Source organism: Sorex fumeus, unplaced genomic scaffold, assembly GCF_029834395.1.
Source record: "Sorex fumeus unplaced genomic scaffold, SorFum_2.1 ptg000003l, whole genome shotgun sequence".
Lineage (NCBI taxonomy): Eukaryota > Metazoa > Chordata > Mammalia > Eulipotyphla > Soricidae > Sorex > Sorex fumeus.
Window position 1 is genome coordinate 53,043,532 of NW_026606060.1, and position 22,729 is coordinate 53,066,260.

Here is a 22,729-nt window from a genome sequence, read left to right on the forward strand (position 1 = left end):
ATATATGGACCCCCAAGCACAACTAGGAATGATCCCTGAATACAGCCAAGTGGGGACCCCGCATCCAAAACGTGAAAGGATGGAGATGGAGCGATAGCACAGCGGGTAGGGTGTTTGCCTTGTACGCGGCCAACCCGGGTTCGATTCCCAGCATCCCATATGGTCCCCTGAGCACCACCGGGGGTGATTCCTGAGTGTAGAGCCAGAAGTAACCCCTGTACATCGCTGGGTGTGACCCAAAAAGCAAAATAATAATAATAATAATAATAATTTAAAAATTTTTTTTTAAAAATTCAAAACGTGAAAGGAAAGAAAAGAAAAGAAATATCACAGAGCTTACTCTGCGTGCCTGAGACGGCCACAGTGGATACTCAAATTCTGCTCAGCTGAGCGACAGGGCGAGGAGAGGCGCTGAGCAAAGGTCTCAGGGCACGCACCCCCTCCCCCATGACCATCTGTTTCCTACTTCAGCCCTGCACAGACGCTCCCGTGTAATGGATCTGAAACCCATCACTCCCAGGGGATGTGGCAGAAAACCCTTTGTATGCGACTCAGCACCATTCCTGAGAGACTCTCATCCCGTCAGCCTCCGCCACGCACCAGTATGCCCCTTACCCACCAATGTAGGACTGAATCCTCTCTCTCTCTCTCTCTCTCCCTCTCCCACCCACCCCCACCTCTGGCTCAGGGTCCCTGCCATCCACTCCTCATTGCTGGCTGTTAGAAGGCCCCTCCAGTTCCTCTGTGGCTCCTTCAAGCCCAGCCAAAAGTCTGTGGTAACAGGCAGGGCGCAGGCGGAGGACAGGGAGGAGGTGGTGAGAGCAGAGCTGATAAAATGGCTGCTTCCCCGTCTGCTGGCCCCGGCAGAGCCCCTCAGGCTCGACTCCTGCCAGGGTGCACAGTCTGCTGTGAGCTTTGCCCAGCAACAGCCTTTAGGAGCTGGGAAAGCTGATGGGGGTGAGGGTCGCCCTCCAACCCTCCTCCCCCTCCAATGACAGAGAGCTACGCCCCGGAGGGGAGAGAGAAGAGAAAAACTAGAGGGAAAGACATTAAAGAGGGTAAGAAGCAAGGAGCCTCATACTCCAACCCCACCCCCCAAAATGTCTGAGATCCTCAAAGGAGGGTCCCTGTTCCTCTGGGGGACTGCCAGGTGTGAACACCGCTGGGTGCTTACAAAGGATTGCATCCGCTCTGGGACTCTTCCCTTGCAAGAGGTTGATTGAGATTCAGGCCAGCCCCCAATGCACCATATGCAACTTCCTTCCATCAGTCCTGCCGGGCCCCCTTTAAAATATACCCGGGTTTGGGCTGTAGCAATAGCACAGTGGATAGGGGTTTGCCTTAAACGCGGCCGACCAGGGTTCGATTCCCAGCATCCCATATGGTCCCCCAAGCACTGCCAGGAGTGATTCCTGAGTGCAAAGCCAGGAGTAACCCCTGAGCATCACCGGGTGTGACCCAAAAAGCAAAAAATAAATAAAATAAAGTAAAATAAAATACACCCAAGTTCTGGCCATCCCTGCTTCAGAGCCCCAACCTAGCGACTCGCCCCTTTCCCTCTGGTCCTGGTTCTACCTGCCACCTTGGAGGGGCCAAGAAGGCATTTCCAAAGGCACATTCTTTGGAGCACTAGATTGCAAGATAGTTGCGGTGAAGCACAGGAAGACAGTTTATGGGGTGCCATCTTGGGCACCATGGGGGAGCCTGGTGCCTTCTGGCCCAGCCATTCCAACATTGCTCCTGACATCCAGCGCCGTGGACCCAAGTCCAGGACACTGGGCAGGAGAGTCTGCCCACGCCTTGCACAGGGCAGCCCAGAGCAAGAATCATATATATATGATTCTATTCTCTTATTTATCCAAGAGGGGGAAAAATAGGATAATGAGAAAAACACTTAAACTAAGATATGGCTCAATTCATTTTGTAACTCTCTCTAAAAATAGAAATAAGCTTATTTTCTACCTATTAATTAGAGGCCTTGAAAAAAAGAGCCTTAAGCCCTTAAAAAAGAGGAAAGAGAAGAACCTCAAAACTGTGCTGTAAAGTTATTTAGAACTAACGTATCTGGTCACCTTATGGTCACTCAGAGACACCTCCAGCAGCCCACAAGGAAGCAGCATCTGAACATCAAGGCTGCAGTTAGAGGCCCAGAGGGGCTCCGGGCATCTTATGGGAGTGCTCAGGATACAAGGCCCTCTTGCATGCTTCCTGATAATAGCAGGTGTATTAAAAAGAGGGGGGAAAAAATGCAACGCAGGCCATGTGAGGAAAAGCAACATGCAAGAATTAACTCTAGGGGCTGGAGCCATAGCACAGCAGGTAGGACGTTTGCCTTGCACACAGCCAACCTAGGTTCAATTCGCAGCATCCCATATGGTCCCCCAAGCACCGCCAGGAGTAATTCCTGAGTGTATAAACTAGGAGTAACTCCTGTGCATCACCAGGTGTGACCCAAAAAGCAAAAAAAAAAATAATAATAATAATAACTCTAACTTGGGGTCCCAGGAGAATCCTCCGTCTGCTGCTGAGAGAGTCGGGGTCCAGCAAGGTGAACACACCATGCCCAGCCTCTCGACCACTGCATGTGGCCAAGCACCTCCGCCACCGTGGTGTCCCCAGTAGCCCAGAGAAGCGGGTGACACTGTAGGTTCCAGGGTCTAAGACACTCAGCAAGAACCTCTCCTACTCCATATCAGGCGCCTGCTCCTCCTCCCTCCAGCAAAACCAAACCCCAAGACTCCCCCTTTTCAAATGTCTGTAGCCTCTGCAGAGTCACAGAACCTGCAAGCAGAAAGACACTTACACCCATAGTCTTTTCTCCAGCCTAGCTCAGGATGTATCATCTACAGGAGGGAGGTCTCGGGGACAAGACCCCAGGGAACAGGCAGCTACCACACGCAGGCTGCAGCCCCCGGCTCTGGGCCCACCACTGGGGTCACTATCAGCGAGGTGATAGGGACACGCTTGGCCATTCTTCTGGCATAAAGAAAAGGACTGCTTCCCTTGGGCGCATTTACAACTGGTTATTTATAAGCCCAGAAATCTTGTCTGTGTTTATGTTATTAGTCACTAAGCAAAAGCTTATTTTCCACCAGTTGGGAAGGGTTTCCTTTCTGAAAAATGAAAGCCTGTGTCTCTTGGCCAGACGGTTTTACCCAGAAGCCTGGTGGCTCCGGAATGGTCAGGAAAACTATGGCCCTTGCATGCCAAGCCTACCGGGAAGGCCGTGAATAGAAGCTGAGCTCAGCCGGCGTCCGCCCACAGGCGGGAGGCTGAGTCCATGGGGGCAGAGGCTGGTTTTTTAGGGGAGCAACAAACACAGTTAAAAGGCTCCCCGCTAGGTGAGTAGCACTGGGTTGGTGCTGGGTGAAGGAGGAAAGGTGAGCCCGGGAGCAGGTCGAGCAGGAGACAAGATAGAAGCTGGAAAACCAAGAGCAGGGCCCAGCGACGGGCTGGCACCAGAGACCGATAGGGAAGGTGGCAAAGAATGATGCGTGGAGACCTTGGACCCATAAGGAGCACTAGCTGGGAGGAGCCAGACATACGCCAGCCACCACTGCCAAGGACAGTAAGGAGATGGAACCAAGGGCGCTTCCTGGATCTTGGATCCAGGAAATAGTGCAAGACTCACTTGTTCCCAAGAACCTTCCCAGACTATCTCTCCTGCCCCAGAAGCCTTACTTAGAGTAGGCCACAGTTAGCACTTCTTAACACAGCGACTGTACTGTAGCACTGTCCTCCCATTGTTCATCAATTTGCTCGAGCGGGTACCAGTAACGTCTCCATTGTGTTTGTTACTGTGTTTGGCATATCGAATACATCACGGGGAGCTTGCCAGGCTTTGCCGTGCAGGCAAGATACTCTCGGCAGCTTGCCGGGCTCCCTGAGAGGGGCAGAGGAACCGAACTTGGCTCAGCCAGGCCGGCCACGGGCAAGGCAAACGCCCTACCCACTGTGCTATCACTCCAGCCCAGATGTTAATACTTCTTCAAATATCTGGGCACCTATTACATATCAGGTATTATTCTAGATCTTGGGAGTAGCTGAAAATTGTATTCATTTCTTGATCAAAATCATGACCAAATCACATCACTACTTAAAAATGTCTAATGGTTTTCCACTGCGTTCAGCATTGCACTGTACAAACCATTTGTCCTTGGCAACAAGGCCCTAACTTAGAGTTTATATTTCACTCTTCCATTAGAATGTAACCTTAAGAAGAGAAATTTGGGGCTGGAGATACAGTACAGCAGGGACCTGGGTTCAACCCCCAGCATCCCATATAATCCCCATCCTCCTGTATTATGGCACTTAATCCTCGCCAGCCACTAAGATCACCCTCACGCCCATGAACAGAGAACTAGCGTTCAGGCAAAGACACAACACAGCCAGCACACCCCATCAGCTTCCTGTTGCGAACCACCTTCTCAGGATATAGAAAAGCCAAAGTTATGAACGTGACAAAGACAAGGTGATATCCTAGGTTCATTTGCCTGATCTTTTGGTTTTGTGTGTGTGTGTGTGTGTGTGTGAGAGAGAGAGAGAGAAAGAGTGTGTGTGTGTGTGTGTGTGTGTGTGTGTGTGTGTGTGTATGTTTAAACAGAATTGCAAAGTTATGCATGCTTCTGGGCCTGGCTTCAAATCTTTACATTTGAAAGGACCATCTATGCTTGCTCCTTCTGGTTCCGTGTTTCCTCTCTCTAAAGGAATAGTAGTTTAGTTACCCCATGATGCCCTTCATAGATACTTGCATGGAAAGGCTCATCCTGAATGGGGTTGCTATGAAATCTTCTGTGCATGTTCTTTAATGCCTATCTCTATGAACTTCTGTTGCGCAAATGTAAGGACTCAAAGTGGAAACGTGTGTGGGTTTCTCCTTCATCAAGGAGAACAAAACTCTCTGCCTTTTCAGTGAATGTTGGATGTTTTTTTGATTTGGGGGTTTTTGGAGTTGGGGGGGTTGTTTTTGGACCACATCCAGCAGTGCTCAGAGGCTCCTCTTGGCTCTGAGTTCAGGGGTCATTCCTCATAGCACTGTTTAGGGGACCATCTGCAGTTCTGGGGCTCAAACTAAGGTCCTCCACATGTAAGGCAAATGCCTTAAGCCCTGCACTATCCCTGGCTCTCTGAAAATGTCTCCTAATGGGCCAATCTGAAGCATTACTTGGAGCATTTTGCTATGTTTTTTCACATGAAAATATAGCAAAATGCTTCATATATAAGCATAAGTAAGTTTTGTACTTGAGAAGTTGCGTACTAGTTGAACTCTACTAGGACCTATAAAAGAAAACTCAAGTACTCGTATGCAAATCATTGCGCTTTAAGTTAAAAAAGAAAAAGAAATCATGTGCTAACCAGAATTGAAGTCAGTCAGATCACTTTCCAAAGTGGGCAACCAGTGGTGGGGGAGGGGGGGAGAACGTTGGGGGAGAGGCAGCAGTAGCCTCGGATGCAAGGGTAGGGAGGCTTTCTCCTCACTTAAAGACCTTAGACTGCAGAGAGGGGGGAGGGGTGGCAAGAACTTTCTTTCTGAAAAGGGGGAGGAAGGCCAAATATCTTTGAGAACCTCTGCCCTAGAAGATAGAAAGAACTATCAGTGAGATCACTGGAATGTGTCTGAAACAATTCCTCAAGAAAATCGGTGTGGAACTGAACCATCAAAAAAAAAAAAAATGACCTGGGTTTTTCTCACATGAGGTGATTCAACCATTGTCCAGGCCTATCCTAAAAACATCCCCACTCTCTCCTGCTTTCTTCTACTGCCTTCCCCCCCAGACACTAACTTGAATTATTGTTCTTGTTTTCTGTTTATTTTCCATTTCAAGGGAGAGTGGAGATTGGTTGCTATAGCAACCGTAACTTCTCCAAATTAATCCTGAATTTCATCAGACTGGTTCAGTTTGACAGTCCAGCTCTGCCTTCTGATTGTCTGGCTCTAACAAGCATGCTAATTACCCAATTCCTAACGATTCCCTCCTCCTGCCCTCAGGGTTAATAACACAACTTGTATAACTCGAGAAAATGCGTGTTATAAAAACAATGCTCTGGCCTGGAGAAATGCTCAAGAGCGAGCAGACCTTGGGATTTTAACCATCCGCCATCCACCAGCCATCCCAGAGCCAAATGCATGAGGCCATTTAAGCAGAAAAGGGGCTTGGGAAAGGGGAGGCTGGGAATCAATCCATAGGATGCTTTGTCAAGAGCAAGCTATGGAAAATGGAAGAGGTCTTTCTGGTTCTCGTGTAATCACAAGAGAGAACAATATATTTGCTGGTTTCATGCAGGAAAAAAAAGAGAGAGAGCCATAGGCCTAGAATGGCCCAGTCAGAATTCTCTCTGTGCCTTAGCTGTCCATCAACTCCATCTCCTAAATCAGTTCCCAGATCAGCCATCCCTTCCTTCCTCATGGAAGCATTTTTATTACTTTCCTGAAACCTCAGTCCGTTTTTCAAGAGGTCTCCTTCAGAGAAAGTCAGGAGAAGCCTCCAACAATCACTTATTTTTCATTTTTGAAGTACAGCAAGCATTCACTCCTCTGCAGGAATTGTTGGCAACCTAATTAGGTCATTTAGTGAATGCAAGATTTATTCTTCAAGACTTTCCTCCCCAGACCTAAGTTGCCAACACCTCCGTGGGCACGCGATTCACAAAAGGGTGCTCTGATCCCTTAAATCCGGGTGCCCAGGGTAATGAGAGTGAGCCAAGGAAAGTGGGCTGGCAGGTGGCCCACCGTCCATGGGTCGGTCTAAGCTGAGTCCATGTGTTTCCTGGCGTGGACAATGAAAGGCTCTTTAGTTCACTAATTGTCTTCTCTTAAACCCTAACTTGCTGAATGTTGGCCGGGATGCCCAAGGAGAACCACAGCCAAGACAGCCACCTCACTGCCCATATTGGACGCTGCAAAAGACAGGATAAATAGTAGGAAAGTGTAAGTAGAAGCTACCTGGGAAAGGGGGAGCAAGAGCCCCTCATTGCTGCAAAGCTATAGGTTAGTGCTAGTAGGGTTCGACATACAATCCTAGCAGGGCAGGGGTCTTGGCTGGAGAGATGAAGAGTTGCATGGGAGCGCCAGTGAATGACCTCTTCCCTTGTTGAATAGGCCACTTGCTTCCCACCCTCCTTCTAATACCATCCCTGAGGAGTGGGGGAAGGTCTTGGGTACTTTGCTGATGGTGGGGTGCGTTTACTTTGTACAACAATATCATAAATGTCAGCACGATTGAAACCATGTTACCTAAACTATAATAAATAAGAAGAATAAAAGACTGGACTTGGCTATAGGGGACAATGGTTACTAAAATAACACAAATAAGTAAAACTGTAGAATATTCCCATGAAAACCACTGGGGTTCTTCAACACACAAGGATCAACATGTCCCGATCACTGCCTCCACTACTCTGTGTCACATACACACACACATACACACACACACAGACAGACACACACACACACACACACACACACACACAACCCTCAGTCTGAGAACATCGACAGAAGATCTCAGAACCAGCCCATGCTAAAGTCAGGTTTCTCTTGGGGCCAGAATAAGACCTAGTATAGGGATTCAGGCACTTGCCCTGCACACAGTCAACTGGGTTCTATCCCCATCACCATATACAGCCCCCCCAAGCACCACCAGGGGAGATCCCTTAGTGCAGAGTCAGGAGAAAGCCCTGCTGAGCACCACCAGGTTTGGATCAAAGACCAAAACAAAACAAACATGCAATGCTAAAGTCTCTCACCTGACTCAGTGACCATCTGGAGAAAGCGTTCCCCATCCCACCCTGACCCCAGCCAATCAGGGCAAGGAAGGGAGTAGAAATCCCACCCTCCATGAAGTCAGCCTTAGTCTCTAAGCCCGAGACTCCTCTGGAGGCTTCGCTGCCAGGCTTTAGCCCAACCTGAGAACCAGGTAGGGTGGAAACGCCAGGCCTGAAGCCATCACACAGCTGGCCTGCTGCTGCTTCTGCCCGCTCAATCCCCCCAACCACCCCACAAGTGTTCCCTAATATCTTATCGACTAAATTCCAGCCCGCCTTGTCATGTGTGTCTAAGCACTGGTCCCCCCAGAGCTCGGGGGCTCGAATGCACGCTTTGAGAGGCTGTGAGCCTTCCTGGGCTTGAATGTCTGTTCAAACACCACATCCCCACGGGTCACTGCTGGAAGGCCCGTGGCCGCCAGCAGGCTGACAGAGGAGTCAGCAGACAAACCCCAGGTCTCTGGGGAGACTCTACTTAAAACTGCAGTAGTGCCCTCAGGCTGGCAGGGGAAGATGGGAGAACAGAGGAGAGATCAACTGCCACTAGATCATCTCTGAGCCCTATGAACAGAACTGGAGAGATCCACTATGCATAAACACAGAGGGGCAGCAGCCACTTCCAAAGCCCAAGTCGCAGACCCTACAAGCTGGACAATAGAGTTCCTGTGATCCAGACAGCTTCCTAGTACCCTGTGCTGCAGGATCACTTGCTGATAACAACCTAATTAAGAGCCATTCGGGTTCACTTGCAAAGACCCTCCTTTACACAAGATGGGTCTGTACTTTCTTTGCTTCAGAATTAGCATCAAGCACAAGAGCGGTATTATTTGAAGCACTAACAACTGCTGAATTCCAGGAAACCCAAGAAGGCGAGGCAGGACAGCCAGGGAGTAGCACTCATTTAAGTTGTTTTATTTCTAATCTCCAGTCTCTAAGAAAAAAAAAAAAATGACTTGGGTGTAATCAAATGAAAACAATGAAAATAATACACTGGAAGGTCAAACAGCTAACTTAATAGGAAACTCATTAGAAACAGGGTTGGGCAGATTCACATCCCCAAAGCCTGTTCACAAGACTACAATGGGGCAAACGCGGCAGTGGGGGTCACTGGGGCGGGTCCACCCCAGTGTCTGCAGAGACTTTGTGGGGAACTTGCAAATCTGGCAGCAGAGGGAGCACAGTCAGAGGCTCAGAAATTCGCCATGGGTTCCAAAGAGTAAACACAGGGCAGAAAACGCCACGGTGCCAAGTTCAACAAACTCTTTCATGGGGCTCTGAGTCCCCAAGGAGGGCAGCAAGTGAAGGGCTCAGGCAGGAAACCCCAGCCTCAAGGTATCCCTTGCAGCTTGCTGGTGGGGACGCGGACACACACACACACACACACACACACACACACACACACACCACACATTCTTTCTTTCTTGGAATTCAGTGATGACAAATGAACAGACCAAGACAAGATCCTACCCAGAGATGGGGGCTCATTTCCTCTTGGTTGCAGAACGAAGCCAACATCTCTCAGGCTGCTCAGTTAAATCAAACACTATGAGGAGAGTCTTACATGCATGGACCCAATGTCCAGAAGCACTTATCTGGGCAATCTGGCCTCAATCTTCTCTTCTAGAACCTTCCAACAGAGGGTGATGCTCCCACCAAAAGGACCTCTCAGTTCCCTCCCGGCAACGTGGGGAAGAATATGTTTGGTGAGGTGCACCTCGCATACTGGTTGACCTCCCTTGCAGACCCCATCTTTTGGTTCTCTCTGCATCTCTGGCTGGATCTTTATTTAGAGCAGTCATTTTCCCAGCAGGTTAGTCTGCTATTCCTCTTCAGAAAGATACAACAGAACCTCAGGAGGCATCCAGATGTTGAAAAAGCCGAAGTTAACGGACACTTAATAGAAAGATGGGAGAAGACACTTCTGAATTGAGAGTAAATCCATCTGTTCTCAGACTGCATAGTAGAAAGATATAGAACTTTCTAGGACACTTGACATCTCCTGGACAGCAGTTTTAAGACCCAAAAGACAAAGACATGAGTCTTTCATGCTTATCAAAGGAGGCACATTTGTCTATATTGTCCATTATTTGTACTACTTTGTCTAGTTGTCTAATATTTGCCTGTCCAGAGTTGGTTTTGTTTCACTGAAGTTTCAAGAAACTCATCCAAAGGCAAGAGATCAGAGCTGACAAATGTTCAATAGACTTGCCCCTTTATCCCAGTGAGCTGGGCTCATCCTTACCTATGCTAATTCTAGCAGGTCACATTGCAAAGGGCCCACAAAGAGATGTAATCGTTGCTGGCTGAGAAGAGAGACTTCCAGGAACAAAAGAACAAAGCCATAAAAAGGAAGGCACAAGTCAAATATCTCTGTCTCCCTCCAGGCCCCTAATCCTATACACACACACACACACACACACACCTTTTCATTCTTATATTCAGACTGCTACCAGATGGGGTGTCAATGTTTCCTAAAGTATTGTGTAGCAAGATGTTCATTCCCGTGGTTTTGAAGACTGGGTCTCCTAGACTTTCAAAGGGAAAATGGGGATGGGAACAAGCCTTTGATGTCTGAACTTGGTCCTGAAATCAGAAACTCCCTCAAACACTGTTTTTATCTCTTCCCTCCAAATCACCCACGTGGAAAGCACTGGCAGGCATTTCCTCTTCAGCTGTTCTTCCCAGATTGTCAATTACTTCCCACCGAGAGAATGGAATTCCTTTGACTGGAACCAGGGGACCATCTCGAAGGAGATGGGGCCAGGGATGTCCCTCTTCCTTTTCTCTTGTGATTAGCTTACCCTTCTTATCAGGCCCTAGAAGGCGTCTTTCTCCCCTCTGTTACTGATTTAGCTTCAGAAGCTGGTTTCCACAGAGTTGGAAAATTTCAAGGCTAATCACCCTTTACCCAGGGGTCAATGGGAGATCAACCTTGGCGTTTGGTTGGAAAAGGAAACATTTGAAAGGAATTGTCTGTGAGATGGACTGAGGATGAGGAACACTGAGGGATCACAGATTTTATAAGCCTACAGATAATTGGGAATAACATATAAACACCTAACATGCTCATGACCTGCTATTTCAAGGACACTAGAACTACAAGTATACCAAACTGGGTTCCATGCTGCTTCCTGAGAAGTGTTTAGAAATATTTTCAAGAATACCCATAATGCTGGGCTTTTAATGCCCCTGCCTACTTCATTAAGAGAGGGAGTTCTGTGTAAACCAGGGGTTCCCTAGATGACAGGGTCTAGGTAAGGATCACCGCAGAGAACCAGAGGGCCTGGTTTTAGTGTCAGGAGCACAGGGTCCCTCAACCCCCCTTTGAGTGACTCTCAGGTTGCACCATTAATTAGTTGGTGTGACCTTGAAAAGTGTACCTTAGCTTTCAAGCTGAATTGTCCTTACCGTAGACTAATGTACCCCAAGTGAACGATTCCTCTGTTATAAGTGTAACTCCAAGCACAAGTACACAGCAGCGCCTCACTCTCTTGGCGCTACTGGAAACTGGAAACTGTGATACGCCACTTCCTTGCTCAAAGTCACTGGTTTCCCCCTTGCGGTGCCAAAAATCCAAAACCTCTCCGTTTGCCAAAGCCAAGGAGAGCTGCCCTCTTCAAACTCCTCTCTCCTGCCATCCACCTGCTCATCTCTCCCCCTCAGCCTCACAGACCCTCGGTCACATCGACCCACACAGCAGCTTCCCTCCTCACAGTGCCCACACAGCCTGAACCGCCCTGGCACCGAGGCCTCAGCTCCAAAGCCACTTCCTAGAGCTGGTCTTCAGTCTCAGGGAACACAGGGTGATAGAAATGATTGGCCTTCTCTCCGGAACTGACACACACACCCTGTGAGTTAGAGTCAGAGCCTCCCCTCAAGAGAACCAGAAGTTATGGATCAGACAGGGTTAGGCACCAAAGAGCTTTGAATGGTTGTTGTCATTACAGTTACTGCTATGCTGAAGCTGCGGAGCAGGATATATGTGCCTCTCATGTGTGTATGCATGTATGTGTGTGTGCATGTATGTGTGGTATATCTGTGTACATGCGTATTATACAATGTACATATATATGTCTATTCTGTGTATGCTGATGTGTGTATTGGGCATGCATGTTTTGTGTTAAATGCACACAGGTTCATGTGCCTATGTATATATTATGGGCTGGAGCGATAGCACAGCGGGTATGGCATTTGCCTTGCGCACAGCCAGCCTGGCCGAGCTGGGTTAGATTCCTCCGCCCCTCTCAGAGAGTTTGGCAAGCTACCATGAGTATCTCGCCCGCATGGCAAAGCCTGGCAAGCTACCCATGATGTATTCAATATGCCAAACACAGTAACAACAAGTCTCAAAAAATGGAGACGTTACTAGGCCCGCTTGAGCAAATCGATGAACAAGGGGAGGACAGTAACAATGACAGTGATGAATATATTATGTATTGTATGTGTGTATATGTGTCTGGATTGGCCTTCTCTCCGGAACTGACACACACAACCCTGTGAGTTAGAGTCAGAGCCTCCTCCCAAGAGAACCAGAAGTTATGGATCAGACAGATCTGTACATGTGTGCACGGGCATAATTGAGTGTATGTAGGCATAGGTGAGTGTGTATATTTTAAGTCAGAAAAGCTCTTGCTCGAAAGTTATGCATAAAGTTCTACATCTCAATTCACTCACTACTGTCAAAGTACCTTTCTGATGCCTTCATCATAAGCTCATAAATACATTTCTGCCCTCAGAAAGGACTCTGAATTGGCATGTCACATTCCTAGTCAACTTCCCAGAGACGGTTCCCTTCACTCCTGTGGGCAGCAGGGAGACTGGGTACAGACTAACAGACCTGAATCCCACGCTATGCTTTTCCAAGTCCAGGACAAAGAGCCATGGAGGAGGCTAGGTCTTGGGGGGCAGGGGGTCTGAGGCATAAGGATGTACTGCAGAGCCAGCAGAGCCAAGGCAAGGTCAGAATGCCGGACCCAGGTCTGGCTGAGATCCGGGTGCCCAGGCTTAACTGTCAGGCCACAATCTCTGTGTTAAAGGCCCAGGGCCCCACTGCATTGCTGTGACTTGTGACTATTTTTAGAGATGTAGTCTTAAAGTGATAATTCCATTAAAATGAGGTCATTAAGAAAGGTTCTAATCCAAGGGGGAAATTTGCACCTGACTCACAGAGAGGCAAGAAGGTGTGAAGACACGGGAGAAGGTGGCCATTGACAAGTCTAGGAGAAAAAGCTTGGAGGAAAATGATTCAGGCATCACCTTAATCTTGGATTTGTAACCTCCAGCCCTGAGACAAGACAGTTGTGGCAACCAAAGCAAACCAATGCTGCCAGTGATTAACCTTTCAGAGTCTTCGTTTCCAAAACTGCCCATGAGAGTCACCTGCCCACCCCCAAGGAGTGCCACGGGAAGCCTACAAAACAAGAAGTGTAGTGTAGGTACTTTGTCAAGATCACCAAGTACTGCAGACACCCTCAAGATACCCAACCTCATATTAAGAGTGGGGTCTGAGGGTCTCATTCCAGGGCTTGGTGGGGTCACAGCGAGAGGGAACAGAACTGAAGCGGTGCCTCAGGGCTCTGTTGTCCCCCCTTGCCGGGGAGGGGGCTGTCCACCTCCACGGTGACAGAGTAACTGTGGGAGAAAGAGAATTTCCTCTTTGTGTGGGAGAAAGGAAAGAGAACAGAATAGAAACTGAAGATCACCGAGGATTCCAAAGGAAAAGGGGGGCTGCTGTGAAGTCCCCAGGAATTTTCTGGCGAAAAACAATAGCTGTCCTCCACTGCTCACAAAATAGTTGATGTGAGTATGCATTGTTTTGTTTTTTCAGTGCATTTGAGATCAGGGACCTTCTCCTGCATAGATGAAAGGTTCTGCTTCTCCACTGTCCATTACAGCAGTGAATGGGTGCTTGAAATATGGCTATGTCCATGGAGGCAGCAAATATTTTATTTTAACTGGCTTCTGTTTGGAGGCAGTAGAGCTCCATACTCTTCCAGAAGGTTTATGGACTACCACCCGCCCCCCCAAAGCAGTTCATTTTGAGAAGCCCTGCAAGAGATGTCCACAGGACGAAAGGAGAGAAAATCTCCCTTAAATTCCTACCCTGAAGGGTTCCAAAAATGAGCTTCAGAAAAAAAAAATCAAGATCAAAGATAAGATATTACCAACATTTACTCCTAGATGAGAAGTAAAAATAGAACCAGCAGGAGGAGAAATGGCAAAAAGCAGCAGGAACTCAGAAGGAGGAAAATTACAAATATCAGAAAAACTTTAGGGTTAACATCTGGTTTCTCCTGGGCCCTTACTATATAACTTACTGTGATCATACCAGAAATTAAAAATAGCTCATTTTTCTGGTCTGTCCAGATATTACAAAACATTCCAGAGGAATCACTTTATTCAGTTAAGCCCAAGACTAAGAACTTTTCATAAGAAAATGTCAGAAATGACCATAAAATTGATGTATAAAGAGAGTCACTAAAGCCCTATTTATAATAATCAGAAATTATTGTTTGACGCAATAATATTAGATTTAATAAATGATTGCATGCCTATAAATGGAATACTACAAAGTCTTTTAAAATGTCCTGCCCGGGGGTCATTTATGACATAGAATAAATGCATGACATGAAAGGGTCTGGAAGGAACCAAGGTAAAAAAATAACATAAAAGTATGATCTAACTTACGATTAAAAAAAAAAATACAGGAACACACCTCTCTGGGGTCACCTGGAACTCAACATGAGGTGTAACTCCTTTCTTTTCCTGGACAGTAGATTTTTTAGCACTGCCTGCATACCCTCCTCTGTCTTGGTAGGTCAAAAAAAATTGCCTTTTCTCTATGCTATTCTCTCCTCTCTCTTCTCTCATATGTCCCAAATGAAAATAGTTTTTCAAAACCTACATTCGTTTCCAAAGAAGTAGATGAGAAAAAAATAGCTATGGAGAGAAAGAGAGATGTCATCAGACAGGGAGCTAGCAGCACAATTATTTATTTTACTTTACCTTCGGACTGGAGCGATAGCACAGCGGTAGGGCGTTTGCCTTGCACGCAGCCAACATGGCCGACCCGGGTTCGATTCTTCTGCCCCTCTCGGAGAGCCTGGCAAGCTACTGAGAGTATCTCGCCCGCACGGCAGAGCCTGGCAAGCTCCCCGTGATGTGCTCGATATGCCAAAACACAGTAACAACAAAGTCTCCAATGGAGACGTTACTGGGCCCGCTCGAGCAAATTGATGAACAACGGGAGGACAGTCAGGACAGGACAGGACTTTACCTTCGTATTCTAATCATTTCTGCCATTACATAATCACATCATTATGTAATGCTTATGTGATTTTTTTTTTCCAGGATACAGAGAGGATAGGTAGACAGGTAGATAGGTTGTGGAAAGTTTACAGACCCTATTACTTCCCCTAAAAAACCAAAGAGTTGAACCAGGAGGAATTTCATTAAGTTTTCCCCCCACCCTGAGTGGTTACACACTCCAGTTATAATCGGATTGGATCCCATTTGCAAAGCATCAGTCACACTATGGATTTCTCTATTTTTTCCACCTTTTCTAGTATGCTGAAAGTGGATTTTTAATTCAAAGAGCCTGACTTATTTCTTTCAATTTTTTTGGTTTGGGGGCCATGCCCAGCGGTGCTCAGGGGCTATTCCTGGCTCTGCACTCAGGGATCATGCCTGCCGGTGGTGCTCAGGGGACCATAAGGGAAGCCGGGGATTGAACCTGGGTCAGCTGCGTGCAAGGAAAGCACCCTACCCACTGTGCCATCGCTCTAGCCCTGAAAGAGCCAAACTTTTAATAATTCATGCATCACCATGGAGCAGCGGCTTTGGGAAGTGACATCGACAACATAACCACTGTCACCTGGTGACCCGGCCAGTCTGGCAGTGTTTCAAAAACCACATGCTGGCTTCCGGTGAGGCAGGTTGCTCGGCAACCACCCAGGTAAGGGAACCTCTTGTCTCCCCTGCCACCACCAGAGCTACTTCCTGACCCGAGTGTGTCCTTCCCTGTGTCTAGTTGCATTCAAGGTAACCGAATAAGCGATTACAGTGGCTATTTTAACATCATGAAGAAATTTATTTGGCTCCTATCCAGAAGGGCAATTACCTAAAAACCTTGGCAGGTTTTTCCCATGGTATTAGAATGGTAACTGATATGGGGGGGGGGGGGGAGGGAGTGCGGGGGGAGCAGGGAAGAATCACTGACCTTCGTAAATACTGATGATATGAGGATGGTTGAGGGATGACATGATCTCAATCTCTCGTCTGATGTGAACCATGTCTTGTTCATCCTTAATTTTGTCCTTACGAATGGATTTTATAGCAACCTATAAAGTCAGGAAATGAAATGTTACTCGGGGAATGAAGCAGATGCAAATCAGCCATTGAGGGAGTTTGGAAAATAAATACAGATGTTACTTGTTGGCAGAACCGACAATAACCAAAACAAAGATTTGAAATCACCCCATCACGTCTTTCATTTCTAGCAAAAACACCCTTCTCCCAGCAACAGAAAACATCGGGTTTGAAGAGCCTGGGGTTGGAGCGGGTGGGGTGTTGGGGTTGGTTTTTCGGGAGGGGGGAGGTTGTTTTGTTTTTCATAAAATGGAGGCTGCTTAATGTGACCAGATTGATTTACCCAAAGAATTCTGATCTACTGGAAAAAGAGAGAGAGAGAGAGAGAGAGAGAGAGAGAGAGAGAGAGAGAGAGAGAGAGAGAGAAGCTCGGCTTACAGGGTATCGATGATTAAACATGAGTAAGTGATATTAGCATCTCTACCAGGCAGCTGCTATGCGGAGCAGCTCGGAAAAGCCTGATTGCAAAGCCTCTCTCGAAGCCAGAGCGGCCTCCAGCCTCTCCTGTGTTTATAGGATGGCTCCGAAGCCAAATCCTCCCCGCATCTCCCCTCTGCACCCAGGCACCTTCCACAGCATGTGATGTGAGCGGAAAAAGTCTCCTCTGGAGATGACTCAGGATAAAACAAAGACCGTGATGATGAGCCCTGGTTGATTGCAGAGCGCCGCGCCAAGGTCCTCTGCAAATCCAAACTGTCAAGAGTTGCCAGGGCCCCGGCACAGCACAATTACCCAAAGATGCCCATCAGCGAAGGGGCATCAGATGACAGTGGGCACCCACGAAGGGAAATGCACTTGCACACGAACAAGTCAGTGGGCACCCACTAAGGGAAACACATTTGCACACGAACAAGTCAGTGGGGGATCTAATCGGCCTCCACCCTGAAAGGGGGACAAGGAATAGTTCAGGGTGGGGAGGGAGTCCAAGGTAACAAGGAAGCCCAAGGGCTAATCTGCTGCGTGCTCTAAAGCCTGCTTAGCCGGGCCAGAGCAACAGTCCAGCAGGTAGGGCACCTGCCTTGCACATGGTCGACGTAGGTTTGATAAGCATCTCTTATGTTCCCTGCAAGCACTGCCAAGAGTAATCCCTGGGTGCAGAGCCAGGAGTAACGAAGGAATCATGAAGTGTGTTCCCCAAACCATTAAGAAATTAGTTTAGAGCCTGTTTAGTTCCCTCCAAACTGGTTCCCCAAGGACCTCACGTCTCACCTGCTCCCCCCACCCCCTCCTTCCTAGATGAAACACCACCAGACCACCCCTCTGAGTTAGAATGCCCCCAAAGAGCCCAGAGACACCCCCCTCTATGTTATCAGCCGCCCAAACCAGAGACAGCTCCACACCTGTGAGTGTTCACCACTTCCAGCCCCTCGGGGTCCCTAGAAACCCCATCCGGACTCTGATCTCGCGGGGAGCTGGGAATCGTGGAAGGGCTCCCACTGCTCTGTCAGCCACATGGGCTCCAGGTCCCAGCATTTTCCCCTTGGCAGAGCCCACCCTGATGATCAGGAGGGGGGCCGGGGAACGCCCTGTGACACTCCTGGGGAATTCACTCACGGCTGCCCCAAATCACACCATGCTTGGCACATGGCAAGCCTGAGAAAGCACTTGGTCCCCAGGCAGGCAGGGCTCTAGAAAGGGAAGGAGGGAAAGAGGAGGCAGGGGGCAGTGGGGGGGGGGGGGGGGGGGAAGAGGCAGATATTTTTAGCTCATGACAGGCCAGACCTGGCAACCAGGCCTGTCACAGCAGTGCACCTAGAGCAAAACATAAAATAATGAAGACTTGTGGCTGTCCAGCAACACGGCCAAGGCCGACACAAGAGAAAGTGGGTTGCGGGTTTGACTTCCGACATCCACCCAGCGGCTTGGGCCATGGAGGCACACAGAAAATGCCAGAAGTAGCCCCGCTCCCTCTGGTCTGTGCTAGAGCTCACAGCTGCAGAGATGAATGAGTTTCCAGCTCCTCGCTCCCCCCTTTCGCCACGGTGCCAGGCTCAGAGCTACCCCGGCCCCCCAGGACAGCTCCATTCAGTCTGGAGCAAGGAAGGCTTCCCACTGACGTCAAGGGCGGCAGAGATATGACTGGAAGGCTTTATTTAATCTGCACGGGGCCTGGGGAGCTGGGAGCGGGTGCGGGGAGGAGTAGACAGTGATTCTGCACGGGCCCTGGAGGATGTGGGTGGCAGCTGGAGCAAGTCCTTACATTCCTCCCTGAACTCGAGATGGGCCCAGGCTGGAAACCACCCCTTCAATTAGGCTGCACTCGCCCCCCCCCCCCCCCCCGAGAGGTTGTAGCAATGTCAAATGACAATAGGGATGAATTCTTCACCCAGGTCAGGGCGGTGAAGGGCCCCATTGTGGGGACAGCAGTGGCAGAGAAAGGAAGTTCACTTGTTAACCACCCCGAACACGGAGCAAAGGGCCAAGGGCCCCGTGATGGTGCCCGGCCAATACCCGCCCCCCCCCCCGCCCCAGCCCAGGGCAAACAGGCGAGCACTACATTCTAATAAAACCCCAGTGGGTACCAAGGAGACAAGGACCCCACCGTGCCCTGCGCCACGGAGGCTGCGCCCCACAAAAAAAGTCCTCCCATAAATCTTCTGTTGGGAATGTCAGCCAGCACTTCCTGGGGTCCCTCTTTCAAAGGGGTGGTGGGAATCAGAAGGCAGATACTAGAAATCACTTTGAACCCCAGAAGAAACACGGTTTGATTCGCGAAGGTAGAGACGGGCCTCACCCTACGTGATGGGGCTGGCTGTGGGCCACCGATCAACACAAACCGTGGGAAGACAGGAGCACTTGTTCCTGGAGCACTTCCTGTTGGGGGGAGGGGTGTTCCAGGCTTCTGTCCCGCCCTCCTCAGGCTCCACCAGCCCCTCCGCCAGCCTCCCTGACCTTGCAAGCTGAAAAGGCCACTCACTCCTCCATCTCCTTCCCCCGCCATGGCTGGGTGCCTGTACCCCACTCCTGGCCCAGACGTCCCTGCATGGTTGTCTCGTGTTGAAAGACTTGTTTAGGAAGAGGGGAACCAGCTCTCCAGGGAGAGAGAGCTGGTTCTCTGTCTCCTATCAAGGAGCGGCTGCTTCAAGACATGGAACGATAAACCAGGCTCCAAGTCCTGTGAAATGGCATCACGGTTTGGCATGGGTCTGACTCGAAACTCCCTCGATAGCTGTGTGACCTTAGGCAGCTTGCTTAACTGCCCTGTGCTCTGCCTTCTGTCAAGTTTGGGAAGTAACTGCCTCCTGGTGCACAGGAGGATTCAATGTTGAAGAGCTTCGGATGCACTGGCCCAGGGTAAGTGCTCAGCAAGAGTCCATCAAAGAGAGGACGTCCTGCCTTGGGCCCTTCCTCCGAGCACAGCTGAGCTACCCCCTAGGTCTCCGTGGCACAGCGAGAAAAGGTTCCGCGTTTGTTCCCAAGGATAGTTCCCAAGATCCCTCAGTCCCACCCTCGCCTGAAAGCTCAGCCCGGGTAGAGAACCCTCAGTCCACCAAGACCACCACACACCGTGTAAGGCCAGACAGAAGGATCTGGGCAGACTCCAACCCAGAACTCAAGGCTCCAATCGAGACTGCCGGCTCCTTCTTCCCTCCACGGCTTTCGTGCTCTAAACGTGAAACCCACTTCCCTCCCGGAAGTGCCACTAACCAACCTGCAGGAAGGGCTGAGATTTCAGAGCCGTCTCATCAGTGAACAGCGGCTACCACCCACTACGGGCTGTTCACAGCTGGCTTTGGAGGAGCTGAGTGCCGTGCAAAGAGATGTCTCTCCCTCTCAGCCCAGCCCAAAGTGCTGAGACAGCCGGTATCAGCACTGTGGGCTGGTCATCAGACCGGGCAGTGGGGCATCCCCCACACCAAGCCTTGCTGAGGCAAGTGCCACAAGGCTGAGCATCCTGGTCTGCAAAGGAGGAAGGTGAGACTCCCTCCTGCAAGGTGGATGCGGGGTCACGGCAGTGAGTGACCTTTGGGGGGCAGGGGTCACCAGGGGAAGGCAAGCAACACTGAAGCAGGGCTGGGAAAAAGAGTAACAGGTGTGACATCAGCATCGCATGGTCCCCGGAGCACCGTTAGATGGTCCACGTAATTCCCACACAGCATCACCAGACCTGACATTGCACGACCAGACTGGGAGGCCCGGAATAAAAGCACCAGAGACCCGAACAGGGGTAGCCTGCGTCTCAGGCAGGCCCTCGCTCCAAGCCCTGAATTCCAGCAAGAGTGCAGGTCACATTTGTGAAGCCAAAGTAGCCGTGGTCTGTGGGAGGGAGCCCCAACTCTCTCTCTCCCGGCCCTGGGACTCTGATTCTGAGCCCTAACCTGGAACCGGGTCCAACCAAGTGAGCGTCGGAGCGCGAATCAGCCGCCCAAGGGGCTGAGTTGATGTGATGAGGGAGAATGGTCCCCTCACCGCAGGGCTGCATTATTAATGACATGGAGAAGGGGAACAACAGACACTCTGCGGGGAGCAGCCCCGTGATGAGGCGTTTCACAGCGGGGCGCGGCGGGGGTGACCGAGGGAGCTGTTCTCACCCGCCATGTCAGGACACTGCTTTCAGTTCGAATCTTGATCCAATTTCTGAAGCCTGCCTGGATAGCACACATGAAGAGGTTGCTGGGGAGTGGGGGAGAAGGGGGTTAATCCCATGATTTTTTAACGAGCTTGAAAACACAGCTTTTAGCTACTGATTTCAACCCGCTACTGAACCACTGACCTTAGGAACAATGAACAAGGAAAACAAAAGACTCAATACAGGGACTGTGTTTTCCAGAAAGGACATTCATTCAGAGTTTGGACTGATCCGGATCATCAGAACCACGGGGTTGGGGGGGGGGGGGGGGCAGGGAGGCGGGGGAATAGGTTCATTTTTCAAGACGGTAAAAGACAGGGCGGTCCATTTTCTTTTCTACTTTAGCCCTGGATGATTTTATAGATCAAGTGCAAAGAAGGAGGCTTGGGAGATAGGATTAGGCTGCTAGAATCTTTCTCTCCGAAAACTGATTTCGGACCATTAGAATGTGTGGCGGGGAGCAGACACAGAAGAAACCATAGCCCGGCTGCAGGCAGCCTCCCGGGCAGCTCATTCATCATGCGGCAGCTTCTGTGTTGCGAGGCAGACCCTCATTGTCTATCGCCCAGAGCGGGACAGACAGGGCCCCGCGCCACAGCCCCACCGCAGAATCCATCTGCAGGCTTGTCAGCCAGCTAATTACCGCCGCCACCACACCAGGGGTGCTTGTCACACCTGCACCTCCAGCGAGAGAGAAGGACCCTGAGCCAGACAGCTTGCCAGGCCAGCCCCTCCCCCCCGGGGGCACTCCTCAGTGCCCCCCTGGCAGACTGCTTCCAGCCCCCGGAAGCACCAGCACACTCAGCCGTGTGCAAGGCAAGTGTCCTACCCACTATACTACCTCTCCAGCCCCAAGGAAAATGACTGCAAGTCTCTATGATCAGGGGCTAGAGCGACAGCACAGCGGGTAGGGCGTTTGCCTTGCACGCGGCCAACTCGAGTTCAATTCCCAGCATCCCATAGGCTCCCCTGAGCACCGCAAGGAGTAATTCCTGAGTGCAAAGCCAGGAGTAACCCTTGTACATTGCTGGGTGTGACCCAAAAAGCAGAGAGAGAGAGAGAGAGAGAGAGAAAGACTATGATCATGGAGTATAACCATCAGTTCTGTGTTATCTACTCAAGAGTGGAACATCTCCAGGGGAAAGGGGGAGGACTAACTGAGCATGCCCACCCACAGAGTTGGGTATAGGGGGTGCTGCCCACAGTTTGGGAGCTCAGCGGCAGTTTTAGAGGATCATTTTGACTCACCTGGTCAAAGGTGCAGCAAGACTAGGCAGCTACCCTGCCAGTAAAGTTCTCGTTGCTGGATCAGGTGAGGGTTACTATTTTTTTTTAATGGAGCAAGTTGTTATTGATAAATTGTGACCACACCCCAGTTCATCTGCTGTAACTCTGACCATCAACACCCCCTTCCCCCATCCTCCCCATATGGCTCTTCTGGGAGAGAGGATCTGTCAGGAGGTGACAGGTGAACTGAGGCCATGCAGCTTGGGTGCATGTCTAGCAGGACTAGGGGGGTTAAAAGAAGAGGAAGTGGCATGGGAGCATGTGCAGACATAAAGGGAGGCCAGTCGGGGGGACACAGAAGCAGGTGGCCGCCCATGATCCCAAGGGAGAGACTGTCTCTGGTGGCACCTCAACTGGGCTTCTTGATGTCCAGAGCTAAAAGGAAATGAATGTGGACTGTCCTGCTTCTGCAGGCCACCATCCATGCTGCCCACTTGACAGTCAGCCCCTAATCTCACAAGCGCGAGAGCCCTGCAAGGCCCAACAAAGAAACCAGAACAGGAACCACAATGGCCCTTGTACACCTGCCCCCCCCCCCCCCCCCAGAGCAGGAGAGACTCTGACCCCATGGCCCGTGTTTCCAGGACAGTTGAGTTGAACTAGGGAATGTGGTGTGAGAATTTTTTATAAGAATGATTCCTTTTGGCACCAGAGAGAGCTAGTCCAGGGGGTTAAGTACTTGCTTTGCAGGTGGCCAACTCCATTCGATTCCCCGCACTGTCTGGTCCCCCTAGCACCACTAAG

The 22,729-nt window shown here is 49.9% G+C and overlaps 1 protein-coding gene across 1 annotated transcript in view; it reads right to left on the minus strand.

Moving 5' to 3' along the window:
• The window catches only part of NUAK1 (NUAK family kinase 1), a 64,785-nt gene that overhangs the window by 22,354 nt on the left and 19,702 nt on the right, over window positions 1–22,729 (minus strand). Inside the window, exon 2 of the mRNA XM_056116166.1 lies at window positions 15,980–16,100. Within this exon, the coding sequence (XP_055972141.1) occupies window positions 15,980–16,100 (121 nt within the window). The remainder of the gene's footprint in view (window positions 1–15,979; window positions 16,101–22,729) is intronic.